The sequence below is a fragment of the Rhipicephalus sanguineus genome, chromosome 7 (assembly GCF_013339695.2).
Source record: "Rhipicephalus sanguineus isolate Rsan-2018 chromosome 7, BIME_Rsan_1.4, whole genome shotgun sequence".
In the NCBI taxonomy this organism is placed as follows: domain Eukaryota; kingdom Metazoa; phylum Arthropoda; class Arachnida; order Ixodida; family Ixodidae; genus Rhipicephalus; species Rhipicephalus sanguineus.
Window position 1 is genome coordinate 77236073 of NC_051182.1, and position 15348 is coordinate 77251420.

A 15348-nucleotide genomic window follows, 5' to 3' on the forward strand; every position below is an offset into this window, starting at 1 on the left:
GAACTCGACTTCTTGCGCAACCAGCAGGAAAGACGGAGGGAGACAGGAAAGAGCGCAGACAGGAAAGAGCGCACTGTGCTCTTTCCTGTCTCCCTCCATCTTTCCTGCTGGTTGCGCAGCAAGTCGAATTTACAACAATTTGACGTCTTTTGGAAGCAAACGGGAAAGAAAACGCCTCAAGCGAAGCACGAAAGAACGGCGCAGTGGCTTGCCGCCGCTTGCGTCGTCTGCTCCCTTATCCCGCCAAATCTGCTGCCGTGGCCGCTTTGGCGCTGGAGGCATCGCGCGACTGTGGCGGCTTCTAACGTGCGCACGGTTCCCATACGGCAGGCCCTTCAAAGTTGCGAGCGACCACCATGCCTTGCGTTGGCTAGCTAACTTGAAGCACCCTTCAGGTCACCTCGCACGGTGGGCTTAAGATTTCAAGAATTCCACATTACCGTCGTTTACAATTCCACAAAAAACACTCTTACGCCAACTGCTTGTCTCGTGCCCCCGTGGACCCGCCGCCGCAAGACGACCAGGATGATGACTGCTTCTTGGGAACCATAAGTGCCGATGACTTCGCTGAACGACAACGATCCGACCCGGAACTCAGAGGCCTTATCAAATACCTCGACGGCACGACCGCCGTCGTTACGAAAGTATTTATGCGAGCACTGGCGTCGTTTTCTTACGCAACGGCGTTCTCCAAAAAAAGAACTTCTCACCACTTCGAGCCATGTACCTTCTCGTGGTGCCTTCAGAATTGCGAACAGAAGTCCTCCAGCCCTACACGACGACCCCGACGGCTGGACACCTCGGCGTTTCCCGCACGCTCACGAGAATACAAGAACAGTACTACTGGCCTCGCCTCACTGCCGACGTCACTAACTACGTAAAGACTTGCCAAGACTGTCAGCGACGGAAGACGTCGCCGACTAGGCGAGCCGGACTTCATCAGCCAATCGAGCGACCTTGCGACAGTTCCAGCAGATCGGGATGGACATCCTGGGGCCGTTCCCAACGTCAAACTTGGTAATAAGTGGATCATCGTAGCTGCCGACTATCTGACCCGCTACGCCGAAACACGGGCCCTGCCCAAAGGCAGTGCCGCCGAGGTAGCCAAGTTGTTCGTTGAGAACATCGTCCTACGTCATGGCGCCCCAGAGCTCCTAATCACAGACAGAGGTACCGCTTTTACTGCGGACCAAACTTAGGCAATTCGGAGAGACAGCCAGACAAGTCACCGCGGCACAACAGCCTGCCATCCAGAGACAAATGGGCTCACTGAGCGTCTAAACAAGACAATCGCTGACATTCTGGCCATGTACGTCGAAGTCGCACACAATACCTCGGATGCCATCCTTCCGTACGTGACCTTCGCATACAGCACGGCCGTGCAAGAAACGACGCAGATGACACCCTACAAGTTGGTCTACGGAAGGAACCCGGCAACCACGCTCAACGCCATGTTACCCAACATCACCGACGAAGAAAATCTCGACGTCACTGTTTACCTTCAGCGCACCAAAGAAGCCGGACAGCTCGCCCACCAACGCATCAAGAATCAGCAGATGACCGACTGCCGCCGTTACAATCCTCGACGATGCTTCGTGGAATACCGGTCCGGCGACCGCGTTTGGGTCTGGACGCCGATACGCCGACTTGGGCTCAGCGAAAAACTACTGCGGCAATATTTCGGGCCATAAAAGGTGCTTCGAACGTCTCGGCGCTCGTGACCACGAGGTCATCCCGGATGGCGTTACGAACTCCCAGCGACACCGCGCACGACCTGAAGTCATCCATGTCGTGCGGGTTAAGCCATTTTTTGCGCGTTAGCGAACCTGGGGACTCTACTTCTTCTTTCGTTATCTTAATTTATTTGTGTATGCACTTGCTTTTTTTCCCCTTCAATGTTCTGTCGTAAGCATCGGGACGATGCTTTTTCAGAAGGGGCAATGCCACGCCGGCATCTTGTTTTATTTCGATGTCTTCTGGTACAGCAGGACGGTTATCAACGTTCGCCGCTGGCCGCGCCGCAGTGTTTGAGAAGCTTCGCGATTGTGGTAGATCGCTTTGTTAGGAATGCGCGCAGGACGCGAATAGTCTGCATTATTCCAGAGCTTGCGCAACCACCAATGATAAGACTGGAAAGTTCGATGCGTGATGAATAAAAGACGGCGCGTCCCAGCCATGAGCAGTTCATCGGAGGCGGATGCTCTGTTCGCCACTATCAGTGTAAACTGTGTATTTCTGTACTTTGACTTTCAGTTTTTCGGCCACAAGTTCGGCCAAATAAAGAGTTTCATCTTCGACACGCCGACTGCTGCCTTTGTCGACGTCACGACCACGTGACAGTATGATAAAAGGCATGCCGTAGTATGGTATTCCAGATTAAATTCAACCACGTGCGCTTCATTAAAGGGGCCCTGCAAACGTTTTCCAAGTAATCGCCGAATCGCTTAGCTAAAAGAGCGTAATGCCTCACGCATCGGCTGCCGCAAAAAAAATTTAGAATCCGTAAACTACGAGCGGAGTTACAGGCATTTCCCGCACGCTTTAAGCGCTGTCTCCCCCCTTTCGTGCTGCAAGCACGCTGTAAGCTAAGCAGGAAGTGGGATGACAAGGGAGGAAGAAGATGCGTCCCATAGTCAGCGCGCGTCATGACCTCATCTTCGAACGACTGGAAATTTCAGCGTGATTGCGAGCGCGGGCACGTGGCGGAATCCCGCGGCCGCCGCGGTAACTATGCAACTCGTGGTGCTCAAATCAGCCAACGGCCTTGGACTTTTGGGTATATGGCGCAGTAATTTGGGGAGGGAGTGTTTCTTCGTAGAGCAGTGCACGGGACGTATTTCCGAGCCTGAGCCCGGCCCGGGCCCGCTGACTTTGTCAAAGGCCCGCCCAAGCCTGACGGCAAAGGGCTGCGAGCCCGCCAGGCCCGGCCCGATGTACGAAAACACAATCCAGGGCCCGGCCCGCCTTTTTGAAGGTTCGCTGGAAAACAAAATATCTTTTTCCGATAATTTAGCATTTCATTGAGCATATCATATATGATCAAACGACACAGACGAACAGCCTCTATTGCACAGATTATAAATTACAAGTAGACGGCCACATGCAAGCAACAATGGAGTTCGCTCGCCAAAGCCGTCACGTGTATGGGGTACGCCCATGCAAGCGTCAGCTTGCACGAAGGCTATCTACGTGAGGTCGTTCGTCGCTGTCGCGTGCATTTTCACGCATATAGCATTTGGCCTTAAATCTAATGCGAACAGTCGCGTGGCGCCGTCACTAGCTCAGGTGGTGTTACTTCTCTGTTTGTCGGAGTGCAACAGAGGCAGCGCTTTACCTGCTCCCCTTTTGTTTAAAGTAGCGAATGGAAAGGAAAAGCGTTAAAGGGCGCTCGCGGAAAAGGCGCTGTATGCGTGCTGCAAAACAACTCCCACTCATTCTCTACATTTCGGGCTTGAGTCGGGCATTGCGCCGGGCCCGAGCCCGGCCCGATAAAACTCCAAGAAGCCCGAGCGCGGCCCGGGCCCGAGGGGAAAATACGTCGGCCCGCCTGAGCCCGGCCCGCGGGTCGGGTCGGGCTCGAGCTTTCGGGCTACCAGGAGCCCGTGCACCCCTCTATTTCTTCGTATACCTCCCATAAGGGCACGAAATTCAAACGCACCGCTGACGCTAGCGCCGAGAGCGCCTAGAAAGCCGTTGAGTTACGGCCCTTGTGAGTGGCGGCGCGGTAATGGCGGCGATTACGTAGCGGTTACGTAACGATTGCGTGGTTTACGTCGTCTGGGCAACATTAACAACAGCCATTCGCTTCTTCTCGCATCCACCTTGCCCCCCTCTTGCTCGCACTCCGCGCGCCGTTTTCTTTTTTCGTTTTTCTTTTTTTTGTTTACTTGTTCCTGGGTATTTTTCATATCTATCAGGTACTTTTTCATTTCTATCGGCTACGCCACCGACGGCGGCGCCGCTAAACGCAGGAACGGACGCCTAAGAGCTGGGCTCTAAAAAGTAATACTCGCGTTTGTTAACAAGTGGGGGACCTCTACCAATAGCCTGGTAGAGCCTACTAAGCTAATAGGCAATATTTCGTGAAACAATACATTAGGCATTTGTCTACGTGTGCCGAGTAGAGCTTGGAAGACGAGACTTTATTGTAAAGTAGATATATGATGAGAAAAGACAATATATACATATGTGAGTGCTTCAAATACTACTCCAAGCTGCGCGTTCAGGGCTCTCCCAATTTGTTGCGCATTGGGCGTTGATTTGGACGCATGTTATTTAATAGCGCATTGCCTTGTTACTATATTCTTTCAAATAACACGTTTTAGTCAGCGCCAATGCGCTCTCTTTTCTTCGCCCGTCGTACAGCGATGTTCCCAGTAAGCTTTCAAATGTGCCAAGATTTTCAATTTTCAAATATTTATTTCACGCCCTTTCTCTTGTAGGGTGTGTTCATATTGGCGGCTTTGAAAACGGCGGTTGAAAGTCAAGTTGCTCCTGATTCCGTCCAGATGAGGATTACATGGAAAGTAAAGTCGAATAGAAATGATAAACTTTATTTCTCTTAGGCCTACCTAATTCTATGGCTCTATCGAAAACCCAGATGCAAAACCGAAAAAGATTCATGGACATGGTTCTTTTTTTTTTATTCTGGCAGCATGTTCAGAAATATTGCTTCTTGCTACCAAATATAGTTCTCCTCATCGACCTCCACTCGCTTTGAGATCATCACGTAGTTTTCTGAAATGTCCCTGCCCTGAGCAGCTGATGCCGACTCTGTAATGGGTGAGATCGTTGTTGTATTTTCGGGCTTTGGTGGCAGGTTCAATGTAATGACGCGGCCTTCTTGCGGTGTTTTTATTGGCGATGTCTTTTTTATGTAGCCTAACAATGCGTCCATCGCGCTCACCCCTGAAATATAATGCGCAGCATATAAGGATTCACACAAATTATGTTGCATCAAAAAGACGCCGAAAATACTCTTCGGCAGCATAAGCATTTCCTTTATAGATAGTCTCGAACTGTGAGCTTACCTTCAGTTTTCCATTTGACAGACTTGTCAAATTTAAAACCGTCACCTCCGTTTGCAATAAAAGTTGTCGGTAACAATGCTGTATGTCTCATTCTCCATAACTTCACTATACATAGGTACGCTGCAGTTCGCGCAAAGAACTTGCAACGACACAATCCGACATCCGTTTGGCATACTGAAGTTGTAGACCACTCGGATACCTAAGGGATGAAAAAGTAAACTAACCGACGCAGCAAATGTGTTTTTTTTTGCAGGAAATAGCACATATACACAGCATTCACTAAAAAAAGTTCAGTTCATTGAGCCTCATTGAAACTCATTGAGTCTCACGGACTGCCATTTTTTTGCGACCCGGAGTCACGACCAATTAACGGACGCCGCGCTCCCCCGCAGACCGTCGGAACCGCTTGACCATGAGAAGACTGTTTTTTAGAGCCTGGAAGTGTGCTGAAGAGGTGCTCTTCTTCGAGCGTTCGCCGCCGATGTTTGATCCTTTGCACCTGTAACGGCGGCGTCGGCAGGGTCGTGGAAGGCCACGATGTACCCCGAAGAAGCTGTAGACTGCAAGAGGCGCCGGCTGAGAGCCAAGGAAACAGACCATTCCCATGGGTAAAACTGCAGGTGGGCAAGCCGTATGAGACCACCCCAACAGGTTGTCACTCTCGCTCAACTAAGAACCCTCTCCTAATTGTAAAGGGGCGTGGTCAATATATCTTTAGGGCGGAGTTGATAACAATGAAACGCAATGATTGGGCCCATGTAGAGGTCTCTTTTCCCCCAGGAAGTGGATTGAGGGGACACGGAGGGTGGTTTAAGCGCAGGATTGTGCCCTGCTAAGCAGTCTAGTTGCTGGCCAACATGGTGTAGAAGCAGATAAAGAAGTATCCCTTCTAGAAGTTTTTAGTGTGGCTCTGTATTGGCTGACCACCTAAACTTAGCCGTTCGTTTAGTTGTGACGCGTAATTACGTCGGCAACGTAGGCATCGATACTTCAATCTCGAGTTAGTTCAACCTGCCCGAGATCGCCTTCAGGCACTAGTCCCCCGGAAACACTAGCGTTGCAACACCGCCAACATCACAATTGTGCCAGAACTTTCTTTGACTTCTCGCATCCGATCGTCGTGGACTCAACCCTGCCGTCCATCAGGCGTATACATTCACCTGTTTATGCCTTCGAACTTTCTCATCTGCAGTTCTATTGTTTGTTAATTTTGTGAAGTTTGTAATACTTCTCTCTTGTAAGCTGATTTATTGATTGTATATGTATTTTGTTATCTTGTATTAAGCGCTGTACTAGATTCCTTGCGCAGCAATATCAATAGAGTAAAGTTTTATTTTTCCACACGCGTCTCTGGTCTCTGCACTGTCTCTGCCTAATCCATTCGGAGTCCACAAAGGAGCGTCGAGTCGTCGAGGCGCGCGAGCCAGCACATCTTTCGCCATGCTTGTTCGCATCGTTACTGCGAAGCTCATCAATGGGCGGCGCTCCGACCGAGGAACGGGCCCGTAAGAGCTGCGCTCTAACGCCTATTTCTTGCTATAGTCGGACGCAACTTTAAAATTCAGCGGCATTTCCTCCTCTAAGGCGGATGAACACAAGCCTGCACCAATGGGCGCGCACCCGGGACTGACGTCATGAGCGGGACGGTCGGTGGCTCCGCCTTCGGAGAACATCGGCGCGTGCCTGAGCGGGACTATTTCTTTAGTCGCGGAGGCGATCGAATGCCGCGCTTCGGTCGTCTTAGCGGGACGTCTTCTAACTTCTTAAGCTGTATCCGACTATAAATACAATAATTACTAATAGTACGTTTTTGTAATGTAGTTGTGCTCAGCAAAATGCACGAATGACTAACGAAAAAAAGGGGACAGGACATGTCGTGCGCAAGGTCATAAACCACGGTATTTCAACAGAAATAGCAGGCGTGGCTTCTTCACCTGCAAAAATGAGTTAATATCACCCTTGATGAGTGGGTCTATTTATCATAGCATTTTAGAGTAGCGCGACGCCAGAAGACATCAGTAAAACTTGTTGTTAGGCTAGTTAGTGTATGCTTCAAGAAATTGGAATACGCAAACCAACAAGGAAAACAGGAGAAAGGAATGAGCGTCCACTCGCAGCTAAACTAGCACGTGCATTGAGAATGGCAGATTGTTGTGATGTGAGGCGTGGTATGTTGTTGCGCATGTGTGGCTAGGCGTATATATTGCGATGGCATTTCAAGAATGAAGTTAGCTGCGAGTGACACTTTTTCCTTTCGCCAGTTTTCTTTGGTGGTTTGCGTCTCTTACAATTTCTTGGAGCTAGAATAATAACAATAATAACAATATCTGGGGTTTAACGTCCCAAAACCACGATATGATTATGAGAGACGCCGTAGTGGAGGGCTCCGGAAATTTCGACCACCTGGGGTTCTTTAACGTGCGCTAAATCTGAGAACGCGGGGTTCAAACATTTTCGCCTCCACCGAAAATACAGCCGCCGCGGCCGGGATTCGATCCCGTGACCTTCGGGTCAGCAGTCGAGCGCCATAACCACTAGACCACCGTGGCGGAGCTTGAAGCCAGAAGGCATGTTTCTCGTATTATTCAATGCCACAACACAGAGATAGAAAAAGTATTTTGACGTGGATTTCTGGATTGACATGCTAAATTTACCTACGCAATATAATACCCCAGGAATCACGCTTTAGAGTGAACCGTTAAATGCTTTTTCTGGCGCTATCTGGGCTATACAGACGCAGCAATACTACCCCATAAGAAACACCGTTGCGAATCTTTTTATGTGACACGGCAAGCGTCGAGACCTAAGCCAATACCTTCACGCTTTCCTAATGACTGTTGCGCGATATTCGACAAAATGCTGCAACCGAAATATTGCGCTTGAGTTTATGCTTCTTATGATATTTACGAGAGTTACTGCAATCTTGAAAATGTGCCTGAAAATTCGTCTGCATTGAATAATTCACATGCAAAATTATGCCCCGTCTAAAACATTAGAGGTATGTTTTAATGTATCTACAATTTTCTATCGAATAGCAAATGTGTTTGGCTTATAAAAAAAACCTTGAGATTTCTTCAATTTGTACCTGAGCCTTGCAAAAACCTTCCATTGAGATCCGGCCACCAGGTAAAGTTGGTGACGCCAAACTCAAACATTGTCATTAAGTCACGACCGGTCATGTTCATGAGAACAAGGTCACTGTCATAAGGCATCGCACCAAGTACATCACCGAGTGTAACATTGGCTGAAAAGAAAGAAGCGACAGCCGTCAGATGGGCATCTATAAGCTTTCCAGTCAATTTAAAGCGTTGCGCCTTCATTTAAGCAACGCTGTAAACAATATTTATATCAGGTAGCCAAATAGGAAGTGAAGCCATCTGTGCGTTAGAATAAACGCAAACCAGTGAATGGAAATGGTCTTTTACGCATAAGAAAAGAGCTTAAGCAAACACATATTATACTACCTTGTTTCATTATTGCTTTATGAATCTTGAAAGGAAGGTAGATGTCTGTAGACGAACTTTGGCGTGCCATCATTGAAATAACATTATAAAAAACGTCTTGCTAGAGGTAGCATTCTTGGTTGATAAATTGTGCAAAAAAAGATATATTGATGAAGACAAGTTACGTTTATTGCTATGAGCCCTTTAATACTCGCACTGAACGTTTGCTTTGGCTAGCTCGTATAGAAGCTCAGGAAGATAGGCTGCGCATTCAGATAAAAAAGATATAAAAACCTCATGGCCGAACAGTGTAACAACGGGACACTGAACCCACACAACACAGTGCTGATACATCATCGCACGCAGATCGGGAGGAAGAGCCGCTTTGAGTATATTACTGAAATTTACTATTAGCAGTATCCGACAGCCAAACAGCCTTCCAGAGGGAGCTGAAAATGGCTTAGATGGTTTCCTATATAACCACTGAGCCAGTAATATGAGTCCGTCAGGTCATTAGGACACCAATTTGAGCATAAAGTAGAAACAGTGCGATTTAATAAAACTTTTTGTTGAGTCGGAGGGCGGTAACAGACTTCAAGGCCCCGGCGACTGGAGCGGGACGCGATGGGCGGCGGCACGGCCCGCGGCACGGGTAGAGAGAGTAGCTGAAGCCCAAGCATCTGAAGCCCAAACAACGACTGAGACGGGAGGCGGCCGTTTATTCACATGACACACAAGGAACACGCGTGCACACGGGATTGGTTACGTTTGAAATCGCGTGTGGAGACACACAACATCTTAACTCTTCACGCAACTGAGGCTCAGAGACAGTCCACGTGCGCTCAATGGATGGCGCCACCGACACAACAGTTTTCATTTAACCGCTGCAAGAATTTCAAAAAACCTATTCCAGTCATTTTTACAGGGCAGTGAAAGGAACAAGCCCGGAGCCTAAATCAACAAGCCCGGAGCCTAAATCAATGAGAAGTGATAGGCCGACGGTCCGCGCACCCGTTGTTCCGCTTGAAGTACGTCTGATAGCGCTGCAGTACGGTAGCGCATGAACGAACTCACGTGGTTTGATTTCATCTTTCGCGCGCTTTCTTTAAAAGACAAAATATTCACCATGCAGCACTCCCGTCGCCAAAACAAAATTGGATTGGTCGTTTTCAAATGCGCTCTATGAAGTGACGAAGCGCACTTGGCCCTAAAATGAATATCAAAAATGTTACATAATTGTCCTTAGATAATTAATCAGCTAAGCCCAATACAAAAACAATACAACAACGAGCGCTACATGGCGGTAAGGCATATGACGTTGGTTTCATTCAGTTGTGGTTAACCACTTGTTTTCGAAATACTTGGTTCTACTTATTTGAAACAGCCTGTATACTTATTCACAGTGATCGTTTAACACAGAACCACCTTGCTATTTGTCTTAGACATATTTGCTTTCTTTTTTTAGGTCACCGTAAAGTTTTCTTACTAATTATAAATCAGCAGGTAGAGCAGGTAAAGCTAGAAATAGTAGTGAATAGCAGTAGTATCTTGCGACGTTCTGTGTCACTACAATACGTCTGAGATGTTTATGGGCGGCACAAGTTCTCTAGGAGAAGAAATGGTAAAAGATTGCACGTTAGTGAATATATTGCTAACCAACACTTTACGCCAGCAGAAGTAGAATGTGAAAAATATTTGCTGCAGTATTATGTCCTCAATGAATCGTTAGCGCTGACTCTGTCGCTATTGTCTTCACTCGATGCATTAAAAAATATGAATACGAGCATTGTTACTGCGCTACACCTGTCGGGTGATGTGGTATTATGAAAACGGTAACACTTACGAACAAATAAGACTGTGCAACGGAAAATGCTCCATGGTGCGGAGGCTTCCTAATGACGTTCTTGCATGTAGATTGCAACCCGCTGGCTGATCTCCAAATAGAGCAGCGACACCGACCAATTACAAAAGTGTCAAGCGAGCACCACTTACAGCGTAGTGTATAAAAAGCTGTCATGTTAAACAGTCAAAGAAATCGCAATAGGATGTATCGGAATCGAACTAGTCTACTTTGAGCAAGAAATACAGAACTTTCGGGATACAAACAGATATTTCATTAAATTAAACAAGGCTGGTAGTATTGAGGAAAATTTCAAGTAAACACTTTTGTACATAGGTCTTTGTTGCTTCATTATGTGGATGTATAATATCAAATTTGCAAATGTATCGAAGTATCTTATGACACAATTGGGAAGTATCGTGACGTATACAATAATTCCGGAAGCATCTTGTATTCGTATTTCAAATAATTCTTGCCCAAGTATCTTGTATCGTATCGCGATGCAATTTGAAAGTATCTTTGCCCAGCCCTGCTCGTCACTCTCGCATTCTTTCCGAGTCCCTTGCTATACTATACTACGCATGGCAGTGCTATGCTTGGAGTTGCGTGGTACATACCTACTGTGTGTGATACACAACTATACTATACAAGTCTCTAACATGCTTTACTCTCTCCCCTTCTCTCACCCCTCCTCATACTCACGTCACTCATCCTCACATTCACTTGCCTTTCCTACCCCCTTGCTATACTATATTATGAATGGCTATGATGCTGTGGTAGGAACTGCTGGCACACACCGGGTTTCTGTGGCGCGTACCAACACTCGTGCAGATAACTGCGGCACTAAGCCAAGCGTAATTAAGCAGATACGCTGTTAAAATGTCCTATGTGTTTGATTTTCTCAGTGTAACATCTGGGAACGGACGTCGGCCTCGGCTAGGGCGGAATCTTGTGAAGCATTTAGTTGGACCACATAGCCTTTTCTTTAACGACTTAATACAAACTGCACCATACGGTTTGTGCGATATAAGTTGATCATCACATTCCAGAACAAAACGAGGCGCCCAACACATCGAAGTTCTTTTATATTAACCAGCATCATCAAATCGCAGTATTCGTGATGCAAATGTGCGTACCTGCTGTACAGTGATGTTGGTTAGTGTATGAGGTTTAACGTCCCAATATGACTCAGGCTATGAGAAGCGCCATAGTGTAGGATGCCGTGTAATTTCGACCACCTTACCAGATTGTGCATACATAGATGCTTGACAATCATGCCACAATGAACATGACAAGAACGCCTTGATTTGTCCACTTACGAAGTGCGGTGCATGCAGCTCCTCGCAGACTGGATCGCATGACATTGATGCGCGGAATTTGCCGGGGCTTTTAAAACTCAAGCTCCAAAAAGACTTTATTAAAACTCATACGAGCCCACTAAGGTTCATACTCACTCTACTCACACTCATAAGTATTCATGTTCATACTCATCTCTACTCACACTCATCTCTACTTTCATACTCATGCCCATTCACATTCGTGAGTACTCACTCGCGTTCATACTCACGCTTACATATCTTCAGGAAACCCAGTTCCTACGTGGAACTGAGCCGGGTGGGCGACCCAGTTGCGTTCGGTATGACCTAATAAAGTTGTTTTGAATTCAATTCAGTTCTCTTATTTTGTCACCTGACCAGCGAAACTGCATCCCAATAAATGACGACCACGCTTCATTACCATAATGTGAAAATAGGGAAGAGTTGAAATTTTTAGGAAACCTTGTGTTGCCTCCAGTATAATTAAAAAAAGGTTTTACCGACCTGGGAGCATGCTGCCAACAAACACGTGTGGCTGTAAAGGTTTATGCTGCGAGGTTTATTAGCAAGGATGCGGATGAACGGGCAGTGGTCAGCAGCGTTCGGCCAAGCGCACCAACTGCGAGCTCATGCCGATGCTGCTGATTCGCAGAGCAACGCCGCTGAGGCCACTCTTCTTCACTACAATCACCCTCCGCAGAAAAATGCATCATACTGCCAGCTTAGGGTGAGGACACAACTATTAGGTCATAGTACGGCTTGATGCGAGAGACGTGGACAAGCTAGCGGCCGCGATAGCGTAGATCTGTCGACGGCGTGGTGGGCTCCAAGAGGTGATTGACGGAGAAGGTTTGCTCCACAACGTGGCATGGTTCGATGTATTTCGTAACAAGTTTTGCGGAGCTGCTGGGTGTTTTAGCCGGCACCCGAAGCCATACCAAAGGGCCAGGGGAAACAGTTGGTGCCTAGCGGTTGCCAGGTTGACGAGATTGCTGCTGCCTCAGTAGAAAAGGAGCGCGCAAGCTGGCGGCATTCTTCGGCATGTCGGGTAGCTTCGGACAGGGAGTATTTTTAGACTCATCAGGTTAATATGGAAGAATGGTATCAATCATATTTGCAGGTTCTCGTCAGTATAGAAGAACGCACGGGGAAAATCGAGTAGTTGCTTGTACCGCAGTATTGTAAGCGTAGATGACGAAAGGGAGAACTTGGTCCCAATATGAATGATCAGAGGCGACGCACATTGATAGCATAGCGCCAGGAGTACGGTTGAAGCGCTCTGCCATGCCGTTCATTCGCAGATGGTACGTTGTACTTGTGAGCTGCACGATTCGGCATCCGTCAAGAAGCGCCTTCAAATCGTCGGAAAAGAAGGCACGGCCTCTATCGCTTAGGAGTTCGCGACGAGCACGGTGACGCAGAATGAAATGTCGCAACACAAACGTTGCAACGTCACGCGCCGTGGCAGTAAGCAGTGAAGCTGTTTCGGCATAGCGTGTCCAGTGGTCTATCGCAACAATAATCCTTCGGTTACCTCCTACAGTTCATGATAAAGGTCAGTATAATTATATCAATGCAACACGAGCAAAGGGTCGACTATGACAGGGAAGAGATTGTGACGGGTAGACTTGTCCGGTAGGTAATTTTCTTTATTGGCACTAATCACATGAGCGAATGAACTTCTGCACGTAGTTACGCATGCTGCGCCAATACAATCGAATTCCTAGCCAGGGGCGTCGGCAGATATTATTTTTTCCGGGGGGGGGGGAAGGCCAACTCCTTGGTTTCAAGTGGGGGCGGGGCCGGCAGATGCGGCCAAGTGTCATTTTGGGCTCTGGATGCTATAGGAAAAAGTTCGGGGGGCGGGCACGGGCCCAGTGAGCCCCCGTGCCCCCTGGCTACGCCACTGGTCCTAGTCTATTTTAGGTCTTGAAGAGCGCGGCATGCGCGACCTGTTGGTCTGCATGGAAAGCGTCACATATAAGAGCACGGAGATGGCGGGCTATCACAAACCACTTGCAACCGTCGGAAGAGTAGTTGGGCCGGTAAAGAAGGTCATCGTGAATGGAGAAATTGGTAGCCTGGCGGCGCTGGTGATCAGCTGGCTTCGTTCTGAAGGAGACGTCGCGGCATCGATGGAGCGATAGAAAGCGTCAAGCAGTGGCTGATCATCTGCAGAATCAGATGTGAGTGTACTAAAGTCCGTAGAAATTGAAGTGGCCGGAGCGTCAAAAATATGAAAGGTGTCAATCGGCTGTATGCTGCCGAGGTATTCACCATGAAACAAAGGTAAAGGCCACACCACTGTACTGCGGACGAGCGTATTCGTGACGCCACTGCGGAGAGTAAGGAGAGCAACGGGCAGTGGAGAACATTCGCAGCGAATGAACAGGTCAGAGGGCGTAGAGTGAACATCGCCATCTCAAATAGCGGCGCACTACGCAGGCACAAACAAGGAAGAGCGCGAAGGAACGGTTGTGTCGACGGATATGGACAGTTTATAACACGCAAGGGCGTTTCGACAGCATCAACATCTTGAAGTACACAATGCTCGGGTCCGGCGCTAAAGCCGTCAATGAGGGCGTTATTATACGCAAGTAAGTCCCGGCCTAACATTATTGGCATGGTAACATGAGGGCAGCACAACAAATTTGATTATGAACACAAGTCCTTGGATGACGACTCGTGTAGTACAGGCTGTAGGAGGTGTTATGTCTCGTGCGAAGCCGTGCGAAGGACGTCCGTGTGCGCGCTTCTGCCTTTTCTTTGACACTGGCGTTGAAAACGTGGCGACGGCGATGTCTCCTTGGCCACTAAGGAATACATCAGCGTCTGTGATCACGGGTAACATCAGGGGATTCACGTCTCCCGTTGCCGCTACCGCGCAACGTACTCACTACACCTGTTCTAGTTCACCGTAACGCCGACGAGTGAAGGCCCTTACTAGACACCTAATTCAAGGATTAGGGTCACCTCCAAATTTTATAATGGTGACCTTCGACGGAGCTGTCTGCTGCTATGCTTCCGCAGCTGTTCACAGCAGTTTGGCCATTCCAGCCAGGTCTACGAAGACGGTTGACACGGATCTACGCTATTTTGGACCTAGATGGCATAAGCACGCAGCCATAAAAGCATGCCATATTCTCAGTGCATTTCCGGTCGGCTGCGTTTCAGTGGCGTCTTGCTACAGGACCACCAATGTTTCAAGTGCGTTGAACCTTAGGGGCCCGGCTTGCTGTCCATCCATGGATCCCATGTGGCGTGGTCCCGCTCACAATCAAGCGCTCGATACATGCCTAAAACATGGCTAGCAATGCTCAAAAAAGGGTTAAAATAAACGAAAGAGGTAAAAAAATAGATAATTAACAGCAATAACCAAGAAGTAATCGCAATAATTAACTTAATATCGCTAAAAATGCTTCGGACACACGCGGTTGACTCCTGCGCCGCGGAAGATTGGGCGCCGCCAGCTCGCAGATTGCATGATTGCTCCTTCCAACTGCCCTTAGCCGGCGCTTGGGCGCTACATCTGAAGGAGGAAAAAACGTTGACGGTACTCGCTGCGGATGACATGTATCTGCACTGCCGTAATAAGCAGCTGGTCGATACAGCGCGTCCAAAAGTCGCGCGAATGTTCACACCGAGTTTCTGAATCTCCCTAAGAAGATTCTGCTCGGTGCCCAAAAACCTTACATGCTCACCTCAAACATTAACGTTAT

The 15348-nt window shown here is 48.2% G+C and overlaps 1 protein-coding gene across 1 annotated transcript in view; it reads right to left on the reverse strand.

The window, feature by feature from the left end:
• Nucleotides 1–4601: 4601 nt before the first annotated feature.
• The window catches only part of LOC119399540 (5'-nucleotidase-like), a 41218-nt gene continuing 30471 nt past the window's right edge, over nt 4602–15348 (reverse strand). The window contains exons 6-8 of the mRNA XM_037666349.2: nt 8116–8274; nt 5031–5229; nt 4602–4908 (exon numbers count right to left, since the gene is read on the reverse strand). Coding sequence (XP_037522277.1) covers nt 5072–5229; nt 8116–8274 — 317 coding nt within the window. The 3' untranslated portion in view covers nt 4602–4908; nt 5031–5071. The remainder of the gene's footprint in view (nt 4909–5030; nt 5230–8115; nt 8275–15348) is intronic.